At 37.2% G+C, this 13,646-nt stretch overlaps 1 protein-coding gene across 3 annotated transcripts in view; it reads right to left on the bottom strand.

The window, feature by feature from the left end:
• Positions 1-571: 571 nt before the first annotated feature.
• Positions 572-13,646, bottom strand: part of MYPN (myopalladin) — an 80,376-nt gene continuing 67,301 nt past the window's right edge. For all 3 annotated transcript variants that reach the window (XM_052800239.1, XM_052800240.1, XM_052800241.1), the window contains exons 15-20: positions 13,035-13,114; positions 12,388-12,514; positions 10,665-10,872; positions 9,790-9,955; positions 7,395-7,528; positions 572-5,323 (exon numbers count right to left, since the gene is read on the bottom strand). In XM_052800239.1, the coding sequence (XP_052656199.1) occupies positions 5,154-5,323; positions 7,395-7,528; positions 9,790-9,955; positions 10,665-10,872; positions 12,388-12,514; positions 13,035-13,114 (885 nt within the window). In that variant the 3' untranslated portion in view covers positions 572-5,153. The remainder of the gene's footprint in view (positions 5,324-7,394; positions 7,529-9,789; positions 9,956-10,664; positions 10,873-12,387; positions 12,515-13,034; positions 13,115-13,646) is intronic.

The following is a 13,646-nucleotide window of genomic DNA, read 5'->3' as shown; positions in this document are numbered from 1 at the left end:
GCACAGAGAAGCTTCTAGGAGCATTGGTCTAGACCCAGTAAACAGGTATTTCAGGGGGAGTGTGTGGGCTAGGCAACCAATGTAGTAGTAGACAGATACTGCATGAATTTTTGAGGCACAACGGAGTTCAGCTATGACAGTCTGTAGGTAGAAGTATATGCTCAAGCATAGGCTTTGGAGACTAAATCTCCAAGATACTGAGAATCTGGCAAATCTATTGACCTTTAAAACATGCAAATTGCCCTAAAGACTCCTTGGCTTCTGCTCTGGTGCCCCTGAGAAAACTTGTTCTTTCAAACTTTGATGAAGGCGCTGAGGTTATCAGAAAAAGAAAGCATAATTCAAAACCAAAGCAAATTGATATTAAGAATTTGTTTAAAAAAGCAACAACCATATTTCACAACTACCTGCTAGAAGCATGGCTAGTATATAACTTCACAGTATTTTATGATTTTCTTCTAAGTAATGTAAGGTCTGATTCCATTAATCAGCTGTCACAGCAAAGTTCTTAGGAAACCTCTGGTCTTGTTGTACACTTTCACAATTAGTTGAACACGTGAAAGACACAGTCTTGTATGCAACTGAAGCATTTATTTAAGTTTAGGTGAGACAAAGGGAAATACATTACTGAACAGGCAGGTTTTTGCTTTTTCCTTTCATATGCACTTAAAATATACTTTAAAACTGACATTAACACTTTTTTCCCCCCACTGAGAATGGCTTTGGATCAAAAAATAAAAAATATCAACTTTAATCAAGAAAAAAATTATAAAATAGAATCTTAAGGCTCAAAGTGAACATCTTTGTATTGGAAACAGTAAGGCAGTTAACAGTGAATCATTTCTCCAATATTTAACAGTTAAAATATTTCATTAGGTCTTGCTAATAATTTTGTATGAAAACGTTTTCCAGAAACCAAGGCTTTTAAACCCGGTAGCATTAAGAACACAGTTCTTAAAGAAATTCTTATTCCAGATTTGTTGCTTTGAAGTACCTATGATTACTGTAAACAGTTGGCATTGGCAATTGTTTACATATTAAGATAAAGATTGCAAACTTGGCTTTTCATATTTGAAGTGTGTACTCTCATCTTCTCCTCACGTTAGCAGACGTGAAGCATTCAGAAGGAATGCTCCACCTTCCATATGGAAGCAAAGGAACTCAATCCAGCTGTTTCAAGGCAAGAAGTCCAGCGATATCAATGCAAACTGCTATGTGATGTTGCTGAGGACTGGGTTTGCACCAAGCTGGACAAAAATTTTAAAGCAAAGATAATACTTCTGCTTTCAAGAATTGCAGTACAAAAGTTGTCATTTCTGCTCTTCTTTGAAATATACTGTGCCTCTGATTGTATACAAAACCAGGACTAGAAGGAAACAGGAAATTAAACAAACCTACAAAATTCTGAATCAGAAAACACTGAGAGGTTACAAACCCGAGCATTTCTGTATCTCACTGTACAATGTTATGCTCCACATTGTGGTGATTTAATGGTCTTTTGGAAGATAATAGCTAACAGTGACTTCAGTGGAAGTTCTAACATTGATTTTTGTTGTTGCAGTAGCCTGCCCTGAATAAGAGAATGAAATACCATGTTAGTGTGAAGTCAAATTGGTTATTCAATTAAACAAAAACAATGAACAGCCAAGCTGTTCAGGAAGGGAGCACAGTGGCATAGTCTCTAGTGCATCTTGACACAGTATGATTAGATAGTGCCGTCCTTCACAGGACATCAACTCAAACAGCATCACGTGCTTTGTGACAACTCAGTGTTGTCTCTGCTGCTTACACAAGCCTTTTTCCCTTGGCTTTTCCATCATTTAACAACACAAACATAATTTTTTGTCTTATTCTAGCAAGTCGTCTTTGTGATGAGCACATCAATACTACTAATTAACAGCATTTACATCCATTCACATAAGCTTCCTTTACATACTCAGTTTATGGGCTCAGTATATGCAGAGGAGAAATGTCCCATAGCAGTTAACGAGCAAAATTTAATGACTACAGACCATTTGGGATCAGATTCTGATTTTGTTTGTATCAGATGCACTGAAAGTAATTGAAATTACTGACTTCTGCATTATGTAGGGAGATGTGACGGGTAAAGTTTTGATCCTTTTGCTAGTAAAAACTGTCAAAGAGAGAATGTTATAGTTCAGCTGACAGATTTTGGTGATCTGCTCTCTGTAGCCTATCTCTCAGTGAGACTTCTGGGGCCCCTTCTTGAATGGCTAACGGTTAATCCTTCTTACACAGATTTTTGGGAAAAGTCTTTCAGCAGTAGCTTCTTGTCATCCCACTTCCAAATAACTGAATGTACATTAAAAAAAAAAAATTGTACCATTTAATCCTCAGCTTGTCAGTTCAGGTTATAATGATGTAAGTTTGGAGACATTCCACTGAAATCATGGAGAAAAGGTTGAAGAGATGTGGTTTACATATTTTCTCTGTGCACTTTGTCTTTTAATTTGTACTGAGTTTTTGGGTGTGTTGTCTGATGTTCTAAAATGTGAGAACCACTACTACTGTCAGTAATATTAACAAGTATGATTCCAGCACTGGTAACCAGATGCTTGCTAGTAGTAAGTACTAGTATTCCTTTCTTCTAAACTACATAAAGTACTCTGATTAAAGCGATCACTCTTGAAGCTAGAATTGCCTAATAGGATATATCCCAGTCAAAAAGGGAAAGTTTGTGCTTGCTTGAATTCTTAGTTTCTACTCAGTCAATAGGTGACTTAATCCACATAGGGTATTCAGACAGGCAGTGGAAAGTAAAACAATTTAGGAAGTATAGAGTGACTTAGGTCTGAAGGAACCTCAGGCGGTCATCTGGTCCAACGCCTCACTCAAAGCCAGGCAACGGGGCCACATGGGAGTTCTAAGCAGACAATCGCTTGACTAAGCCTGTGCTAGGTATAAAGCCTGATGGCTGATATGCAACTTGCAATACTTTGGATCAAAATCTATTATTCAGTTCTGGCATGAAATAATGGGAAGACCAGGGCTGTAGATGGGAGTAGAATTTGATCTTTTGTGTCTTAATTTCCTCTCTTCCCAATTCCCAACAGTACTGGATTAAATAGGCAAATTCAATAACTTTCCTTGGATTATTTTCCCAAGAGTAGTTACAAATATGGGAAACTTTAAATTTGGGTTGCCCAAGTGTGACACAGTCTAGGTTTACTTTTGGAATCCCTAAGCCATCCTAAAAACAAGTGAAGATAAGAGGAGTGGTAGATTCTCTATCCTGGAAAATCAGACCCACAATGTGTCTTAAGTTGGGCACCCCATAACTTGAAGTCAGTTGAATGAATGCATCACTTTTAATAGCTATTAGTTTTATTTTGTTTGCCAGGGAGGAGGTACAAGGTGGGCAACAACTGGTATTTCTGCTTTCCCACTGAAATACCTGCACCTTGTTTTGCGTCTCAGGATAAGAATGTATTTTACCTTTCTGGTCTGTTCAGTCTGGGGTGAATCGCCTGAGATTTCTAACAAAGCATGAAAGTTATAATGATGGTTTTGTTTTATGGTCTTCACTCAGGTGGGAAGTGGAACAATACAAGGAATTCACTTCCTCTAAACCCTTAGGGAACCAATAGTTAGAGACAACATAAGCTATATTTGTAGGAAACCCAATGAAAGGCTATCTCTTACTCAGTCGCTGGCTATATCCAGTATCCTTTTGCTCTTAAGATAACTCCTCATTGTTTTCTTTGCATATGTAATTTTTTAAAGTGACATTTTTAAATTTGAAAAAAATCCAAATAAGGTCTAAAATGAAAGTATCTGTTAATTTTTCTTTTAATGTCTGTGACTTTGATCAGGACTTTGATGCATTCTCCAGCCATGTTGAAAGCACTAAGAACTGCTTGAAAAAATGTCCAAAGAAGAGGGATAGCAGTAATTTAAAGATGCAGGAAATCATCTTAGATATTCACAGATTCTAAGTGCTGGGAGGTATTAATACAACTGTATAGACGCTAAATCTATTTAATTCAATCATTAAGTTTTCACTTAACATCTTCTGTTGCACTTTCATTAAATTGCCTTATTTATTACTACTATTAGTTACAGTAAGTTTTTTAGCTCTTTGCACATAACTGTTGCTTAACTTCATAACTTTTGTATATTAACATAATTTTCTCTGTCTTTATAGTAGACACCACACTTGTCATTATTTCCTAAATGATGGTGAAAATGCAAATTCCACCAGATCATAATTCCTTTTCCGTTAGTTAAAAAATGAACTAGATGGTAGAGGCACTTGTCTTTTAGTCACGTTAAAAATTAGGAAAAAGAGACTGATATTTAAAAACCATGAAGTTACAAGGTTGATATCATCTGTGTTTAAAGGCAGAGAATCAGTAACATTGTAAAGAAAAAAGTATGAAGCACATCTGGAAAATAGTTTCAGCTATGGGCTCTAGAGAACATGCTTCAGACAACAGGAATTTTGGTTTCCTATGTTAGCATCCTATGCATGTGTCCTGTACCTTATTTTATGAATCCTTACACCATGAATACACAGTTCATGGAGTACACACACACACAAATATAAATATATAGGGTATACAGCTGTACCTACATGAAACGCTATATTTACCTAGTCTTGAGTTCAAAAATTCTAAGATAATCTGGCATAATAATATATAAAAATGAGTTACATCTTTTCCTTTTAACTTGTGCTTTGTGATTATCTGGCATGTTTTTTAGAATTACATTCAAAGTCTTGTTGTTTACCCTCATTCAGGATTGTTGTTATTGTAATGTCAATGTTTTCACTGGCAGTATTCCAGCTAAACATCATCAATCCTTAACATGGCTTGCTACAGTACAGTAGCTTTAATTCAAGCAGTAAAAGTGGTATTGGCTTTTAGGTGCTGAAAACTATGTTTACTATGTAATTCTTAGCAAACTACACAGTACTGAATTTATTGCACAACACTCCATACCACAATTATCCTGCAGTAAAATAATACGCAAAAGTCTTGTATGATATGTTACTTGCAACGTTTGCAGCAGCAGTATACTTAATCACAAACAAGTTGCTTGTAAACCTTGAGCATCTTGACTTGTACCTCTTTTTTTTTTTTTTCCACAGTTCTAGTGTCTCTGCAGGTGTAACTGGAACAATTGTTTGTTTTTCAAAGTTCTTCACTCTCCACCACCTTTTGGGTTGGGGATGAAAACAGCATAGGGCTTTCAGTAGTTGGGAAGGCAGAAAAAATATCAAGTCCTTGACTGGTAAGGTTTGCATATCGGCTGCCACCAGGTCGAAGCTTTATTGGTTGTGGAATTTGATGGTGCCACTGAGCTGAAGCAAGAGAAACAGAATAGGCTGTATAAACCTCTAATTAAGTTAGCAATGAAACAACAGAAGTCAATGCACACAAGTGAAAAGTTGCTTCCAACATCCTTGAAGAGAGCATAGCATTGTTGTTGCCTGTTTTAGGGTCTGTTCCTTCAGATATTACCATTTACATATGTTGACTATTTTTATGGAAGTCTACAGATGGAATTCCATCCCTGTTCTATTCAATGGCAACACTTATATGGTTTTCACAAAGTCCAAAATTTAATCATTTAATCTTTGGAGCCTTCTCCAAAGGTCTTGCAATCAAAACTAAAAACATACCATAGCATGAACAGAGATGAATAAACTGGACACGGCTCTGATTTTGTGCTACTCCATCTTCTGTGGGACTTCCTGATTTTTTTTTTGGTGGTATTTAATTTCAAAGTAATAATATAGGGAATTTTTGTAATGAAGTGATTACAATTTTTATTTCCCTCAACTACTTATAAGTAGTAACACATTTCCTAGATTTTTTAAAAGATACTGAAAGAAATGTAATCCAAAGACACATATTCAGTAATTTAAAAGTAACATTGAACATGTTCCCATATGAACAAATGCCATTATAATTTTGTAAGAATATTTAGCTATTATATAATACTTAATAATTATCATTCTTAAAACACTTCAGAAAGGGGAAATTGATGTTATCTTTTCTGGTATTTATCCATACAAAACCTCCAGGTCTGCATCCAAACTGGACAAATGTATCTGTCAGCAATTAAAACGAAAGGGTAGAAATTCAGGCTACAGTAGTCTGAGAATAGCTTAGTGTGGGAGACCTACAATCTACATGTTAAGCATCGATAGGAAATGTCTTTCCATGCTGAATTTTGACCCTGTCTATCTGGAAATATTTGAAAAAGAGCCTCCTTTTTTCTTGCAGCCCCCAATTTGTTTCTATTTGAACAATACACTCATTATTTTTTCTTTGCACGTGGAATTGCAAATATCAGACCACACCTTCAATCCCCCAACCCCGTCCATTCAAAATAGCACAAAGAAAAATTATTTCTGTCACTCCCTTTGGTGTGTAAGACTTGCAGAGTCTTTAGAAAATGTGGTTGGAATCAGGAAGCATTTCTTACTTTCCATCTTTTTCCTGTTTGTACCTTGAATCCTTCATATGAAATTTAATTTATGTCTTGCAACGTTTAGATACCTAAGGAATTATTTTTAATTTTATGTGACCTTTTTTGAATCAGACTCTCACCAGCCCTCTCTTGACCATTATACTACTATTGTCTATATCACCACAAGGTGGTGGAAAACAGGGATGCACTGGTGACTTGGGGTTATCCCTGATAATTAAGTGTTGGGTTTTTTAAAAAATGAGAAATACGAAGTTGAAAATGTGGGATTTTTTTCCTTTGAGGGTATGGCTATAATCCAACAGTTTGTGGAATATGATTTCTGTTTTATTATGCTGCTTAAGTGATCAAAGTACTCTCTTGCTCTAGATAAATTGTCTTAACTATTACATCTTGCATAGATACAGAGTAATTAAATGATGTGCTGTAATTCTTGAACTGGGCTGGGGCCTTCTGAGTCCTAGACAAACATGTTAGTTGCAAACTAGCCTCCATTAATTAGGCATAGTTTGCATTATACATGGTCCATAGAAGAAGGGGTCTACTTTCTTTTGTGCAATTTATTGTTCCATCTCAGGTCAGGGCTGTAGCACAGGCATGAGTCAGAGGGAACAGAGTTAAGGTTCAACTTGAATACATGTTTATTATGTGTCTAGGGAATTTGGAAGGTGGAAAATGGGAGTAGAGAATATTGTGCAAAACTCCTCCTCTGTTTTTTCTCATTACCTGCCTTTAAACTGATGCAGGAGAGCTAATTTGGTCATTTAGCTGTATCATTATACCTCCTCCTGGTGGCCATATTAAGCTGTGGCCATGCTGTGATGCTAATTTCTAATCCACATCAAACCCAGCAATTTACGAACTGAGAACTAGGTGAGGGCTGGGACCAGTCAAAGAAAATAAATTCTGATTTGTTTTACTTACTAGCCAATACCTACCATATATGTCAAGTCTAGCAGTACAAGAGACAATACCAGCTTCATTTTTTGCAGACAAGGTATACCAGCCAGCATCTGCTTTCTTGGCAGGTTGAATGAGGAGGCAGACATACCCTGTTGCATCTTGATGCATGCTGGGAATACAAGTGTTTTGGAATTAGTATTTCTCAAGAGCATATTGACTTTGAGATTTTACAATATGTACATTAAATATGAAATAGATAAGTCCTAACTTCTATTCTCAAAGAGGTAGCAGTCCAAGACATTCATAGTCAATAGGTTTGCTTTCAGTATGGCCTCAACCAATGATCAGAGTAGCTGAAATCTGTTCTTGCTCCTCTCAGTTGTGTAAAGCCGTGGTGTGATAGTGTGAGCTGAATTGTTGCCCTGTATGTGTTAATATTGGAATTGTTTATTGAATTCCAATGAACTAAACCCATGCAAAGCTGCTGCACAGTCATAATGTATTTTTTCTTAGTTCAGAAGCTGGAAGAATGACATAACAAAACACCAATAACATTAGTACAAAGTTGTGATATTTTTCACAACAGTAACCGGAGCCAGTCAAAAACTTTCTTATGGCACCCTTTTCCATGAGAAAATGACTGTGTGGCAAAGTCTTAAGATTTGTTTAGCCAACACTCTAAAAGAAAGCTGCTTCATTATTCCCTCCTCTTCCTTTGCTCTTCAGTGATCCAAGACTTTCTGGCTGCAGTTTCCAGGAAAAACTATTCAGTAGTATATCAGAGAACTGGGGCTCCCCTGCTCTCTAGGCTGTGGTTGGTCCTTTATATCAACCCAAGTGTTTCCCTCATTATAAAGGGAGAGGTGGGAGATGAGCACATCAGAATACTTGAAGTTGCAGGAAGTTCTGAAATTTGAGATTTTGTTTCCTTGTGAACTGGAATGAAACATCAAACCACAAAATTTCAGGTCAAGAGGACATTTTGTGCTTCTGACAGCCCTAATAAAAAAGGGAACATTCACCCTTTGCTCCCTGCACTACATAATTTGCCTTATGCTGGGGGTGCACTACTATAGAAGTTCATGCATGTCCATATCGTGATAGAAAAAAGGTCTCTTGGCTTCAGGCAGGAAGATAATAGAGAGGCAAGTTAGGGACAAACAAGGACAATGCTGCCCATTGCTTACATGGATCTGTGCAGAACCCCTCAAAGCCTTTGGGACAGGCAGTCTGGTCATGACTGGCTGAAATAGTAGAGGTGTTACAAGCCTGATATTAGCTCCTGGCATTCTGAGGTGTGGGAAGTTTCCCTTAGTCATTCCTCTGCTGAGCTGAAGCAAAAACTTATTTTCTAAGCTTCTGTGAAACAACTGGAAATGAGGCATTTTACAACAGCTGTTCATTTTACATTAACTACAGTAGTTGCATGTGTATAACCATAATTCCTGTGAAAGTACCAGTACTTGAAATAAATCCTTGAGTAATCTGCCTAGAGGCAGAGGAATAAAGACTACAAGCTATAGAAGATTAGAGTCAGGTGGGCTTTTTGGAGAGGGACAGCAGTCTCTGAGTGGGGACAGAGAGACCACTGAAAGATTTTTTTCAAGCTTTCCCTCGTGATAGGTATGCTGCTGCGGAGCCAGTTTTCTTTACAGACAGCCTGCAGGCTATGTGTGTAAAAATGTAGTACTTCTTGAAGTTGATCTCAGAGATCCAATGACTGCATCAAATCATTAGTTGGAGCCAAGTGAAATAAAATATTAAAAATCAGATTTATGCTGAAGTAGAAATCTTTAAAAAATAAATGAAAGCAATTAATTTCTCATTAATTACAGCCAGGCACATTATTTTATCAGCTTTTCTTTTGCAAAACCTAAAAAATAGTGGTGCATTTGAATGCAAGAGCTGAACCCAAACATTGTTGTATTTTGTAAGCATGGATCAAAGTCTTTGCCTATGTTTGTGACCAAACTTTGTTATCAGCCTCTGTATCTGATATGCTAAGCTCTCTGTTATCCCGTGCTCTGGGGCATTCAAAACCATGTTCCTAACTGTTCTGAGTTTGAATTCATGCATAGTTAGAACTAAAGTGGGGAAAAAATAGTTTAGAGAGAGCATAAGGTGCTAAAATGAATTAAAATACTGTATCATAGTATCTTTGATAAGAAGATGCATATGCTGTATCAGGCCTATGGCCTGAAAGGTCTATCACCACTCTCTGAAGCAGTGGCATATTATGCTCCATGCCTTTATTCTGAAGTAAGTAAATAGCTATTGTTCACCTCACAGTGAAGCCATCTTTTCAAAACTTTATGTGGGTGAAAGAAATTGTTTTAAGAAGAACACCACCTGTACTTATCACACAGGTTTTCATGGAAACAATTGGTCCAGCCACAGGAAACTCCAAGCATGCGTATGATGGCACAGTACCTCATCCTCTCTCTGTTTGATGGGATGGTCTCATTATCCTTCTTCCAGTAAAATATGGGGGGTGGCATTCCCACAACTCTGCACTCTAATCTGACCGGGTACCCTTCAGGAACACCACAGTTCTGAAGCTTCTCCAAAAACATGGGGGCTTTTTTAACTTCCTTTGCTGGAAAAAGAAAAAGAATTATTGAACAACAGGTATGTTATTCTTTGTTTTGCTTTGAAGAGTATGAAAGAACATGACGAAAATTTATTCTTGTGATATCAAAATAGGTTGTGACCTTTTAATGGGGTATTGGAAGGAAAGTGACATGCCATGACATAGCCTCTGTAAGGGAACATAAAGAAAATAATAGGCAGAACTGGTGTTCATAAAAGAATGCACGCATATCTAATGGGTCTAAACAAACTACCATTGCAGGAAATTAATGCCAGATCTGTGAATTTCAATATCTCGCATCTTGTAAGGCTTTATTAAAGAACAGTATTCAGATTTGTATTTTTATATTTAAAAACATTTTTAAACTAATAAAACTGGGACTGAAATCTAGGAGACCTCAACATGTGTTATGAATTCTAACCCTAAGCATTTTCTTTGGAGAAAATTAAGAATGTCATTTTGCCAAGACAAAAGAGGTAAAGGGATGATGAGACAAAATTCTTACAGCCCTCTGTTAATAACAGGAGTGCACCTATTGACTGAGTGCCAGGCCCATTTCCCCCCATTAGATGAGTTTTACAGCTGTTGAACTCTCCTACTATCAGTGGATTAACTATTTATTTAAGCTTGTCTGTAGGGAAACCAAGTAAGGTAAGTTTGAAGAAGCGCGTACAAATAACTGCATCATTGTGACTAGTTTTTCAATGATTCTTACCTACAACGGTGAGCTCCAGACTAAATGAATTTTGTCCTGTTTTATTAGTGGCAAGGCAAGTATAAGTCCCAGCGTCATTTTGTGAGAGAGGATCAATAAGCAGAGAGTGAACTCCAGTCTCTCTGACCAGCATCTTGTGGGTGCCATCTGGTAGCACAGGTTTGCCATTTAGAAGCCACGTCAGGTCTGGAGTTGGTAACCCACTCACCTAACAGACAGTAAAACAGCTAGAGGCAAATGTCAGACTGACAAATAGATTTTAGTAAATTCATACGCCTTTTTTCAGATACCATCTGAATGATGTCAGAATCCAGAACAGAAAGATTTTTTTTTATTTCTCAACTTCTGTTTTTCTGCTGATTAGTTCCAAAAGGGAGAAAAACAGAAAACAAACAAGCAACAAAATCCCAAGAGAAACAAATATATGAGATGCCTACATTTTTCTTAGTCAGAAAGGAAGAAACTTGTTTATATATCAGATTCACAAAAGACTCCTAGTAATCTGCTAGTTTTCTTTTTTTTTAGTGCTGAGTATAAATCAAAACCCTGGTTCTAAACCACTACAGAGTATAATAGAGATGAAAAAGAGTTCTATACAAATGACTCTGTATTTTTTAAAATTTGATGAAGAATGGTATAGTTCTTTGTAGCTGTTAAACTTACATGCTTTAGAACACTATAGATTAAGTATTTTTTAGAAAGATTAGTAGACTGTATTATAGTCTTAAAGATCTTTCCAATAAATAGAAGTACTTACTCATGTCTAAAATATTGCTTTCCAAACAATATTCTACAAACCAGAGAAAGAGGGAAGCGGAACTTGCCTGAACGAGGACTGCTGTCTTCCAGGTTTGTGCAATACCAGACATGCTTTAGGGCTTCACAAGCTCTGCCAGGATAGCAGAGCTAAGAATAACCAAATTCTTTGGCATGCTCCCTAGTAAACTTTGCATCGTAAATTGAGTAGTAATGAATCTCATTCATCTTCAGGGCATTAACTTCTGCTTCAGAGCTTCTACCCTCTTCAGGGTAGGAGACATTCTGGAGCATCAAGAGGTCAGTGTCAGCACTACCACCATTGCTGTGCTACTGGGACATAGAGGGACTACCAAAATATGTTGAAGCAGATGAGTTTCTTAAAGCTGTTCAGTAACAGGATGTTCACTGCGTGTACTCTAACCTCTGACAACTCTCTCATGTGGGGATTTGAATCTGTAAATGGGGATGCTCTGCATCTGTGCATGCTGGGGAAGCATAAAATGAACTGGGCTCTGTTCCCTCTTTTCAGGGAGTATTAATCTTCACTAATTCAGTCTAATACAATGGGAACATTTGTTTGAACAGAATACAACATGCTGAATCCTCTCTTTCTCATGGTTTTGTGCTATTCTGGATTATGTTCAAGAATCTGATAATGGAGCAGAAGGACCTGTCATTCCCAGATGAACTTCTGGAGTTAGGACTGGTAAAGGACATGGTGAACATACCTAGTAATTTGAACAACCTTTTAAGTGAGCCTTCTATTTCTATGTTCTTCATTCCATATAGCATGTGTTGAAAAGAAATCCCCTGAATCAGCTCAGAGACAATGGCAATAAGAAATAATTTTAAAAAATGAAACATTAAAACTTCAACAGAAAGTGTTCACGCATGCACCAAGACACCTAGCAATACACATACAGAGGTAGGGAAAGTAAGAATGAACAGAGGAGGCAGTTAATACCTTACAATCCAACCTACAAAGTCGCCCTTCGTGTGCTACCATGTCACCTGGAGCCTGTAGAAAGTATGGCCTGAAAAAGCGTTCTTGAACTGCCTCTTTGTCTCCTTCTGGCACCCGAGGTCGTGTTCTGCAACACAAAAATTGCATGTTTATGTTAGGAAGTCAAGTTTTTTTTCCCTAATGCTTAAAAAAAGGAAGAAATTGTGGAAAAGTATGAACAGATAGCTTGAGTTAAATAAAAGGGCAGAAAGAAATGGACTGATTGTAATTTAGTACTTGCCTATTTTCCATTTAGAAAGATTATCAAATTAACTATATCATGTAATATTGTTGGATTTCCAAGCTGTCCTTCACTTCTCTTTGCTTTTTTGGCTGAATTTCATCTTGCTAATCCATCCCTTGCCTTTAGCTCCACTGCAATAGGTAAATGCAACAATACTTTAAACTTAAACTTCACTGTATTTGAAGATGACCTTCAAAAATATTACATTCTAGAAGTGACCTGGTGGGAGGGAACTGCTGCTGTTATTTCCATTTTATGGTTGAGAACTGAAGTACAGAGTGCATTGAAGTACAGTAGCTAGTTATTTTGAATGCCTTCAGTAAAAAACATAAAGAGGGTCTGAAGGACTTGTCTTTCCTTTTACCTGTGAGGCTGAATTGTTGATATTCGGCCCCGAACAGGGATACTCTGAACCATCAGGTGGCCTGAACAACTGATTCTCCCCTGCAAATCACAATGGAAACAGAATTAATAGTTGGTTAATAACTCATTTCATTTTAAAGTATAAATATTTAACATTTACAATGCATTAGGATTTATTTTTATAAAGTAACTGAACTATAGTGTAAATACTACTTTTTCAAAGCAGATGCTGTTAGCATGTGGTGGAGTGCAGTTGAGGCAGGGGGTTTTTTGTGTGTCTAGAGCAGTGTGTTTCTCACTCTTCTAGGCTGTGGCAATGCATTTAGCAGCAGTGCTATGTAAACCAGCTTAAGCAGTGTCTGTCCCTGCTTGTTCCTGCCTGCTACTGTGTCTCCACAGGTACTGTCTGCTAGTAGCTTTGTACTAGCATAGTCATTCATGCAGCCACACAGAAACTGAAAAGTAGTTGGGCTGAAATATAATTCAGAAAAAAGGGAAAATTTAAACTGGAAAAAGTTGCCTGATCTACTTGGGTGTACTGCTAAATAAACAGCTATGCTAGCACATAGGGTGAAGGAGAATGGTATTAGGAGATGAGGCTATTTGCAGATCC

This window comes from Harpia harpyja, chromosome 10, assembly GCF_026419915.1.
Source record: "Harpia harpyja isolate bHarHar1 chromosome 10, bHarHar1 primary haplotype, whole genome shotgun sequence".
Classification (NCBI taxonomy): domain Eukaryota; kingdom Metazoa; phylum Chordata; class Aves; order Accipitriformes; family Accipitridae; genus Harpia; species Harpia harpyja.
The sequence above is the reverse complement of the archived record's forward strand: the minus strand, read 5'-3'. Positions and strand labels throughout refer to the sequence as shown.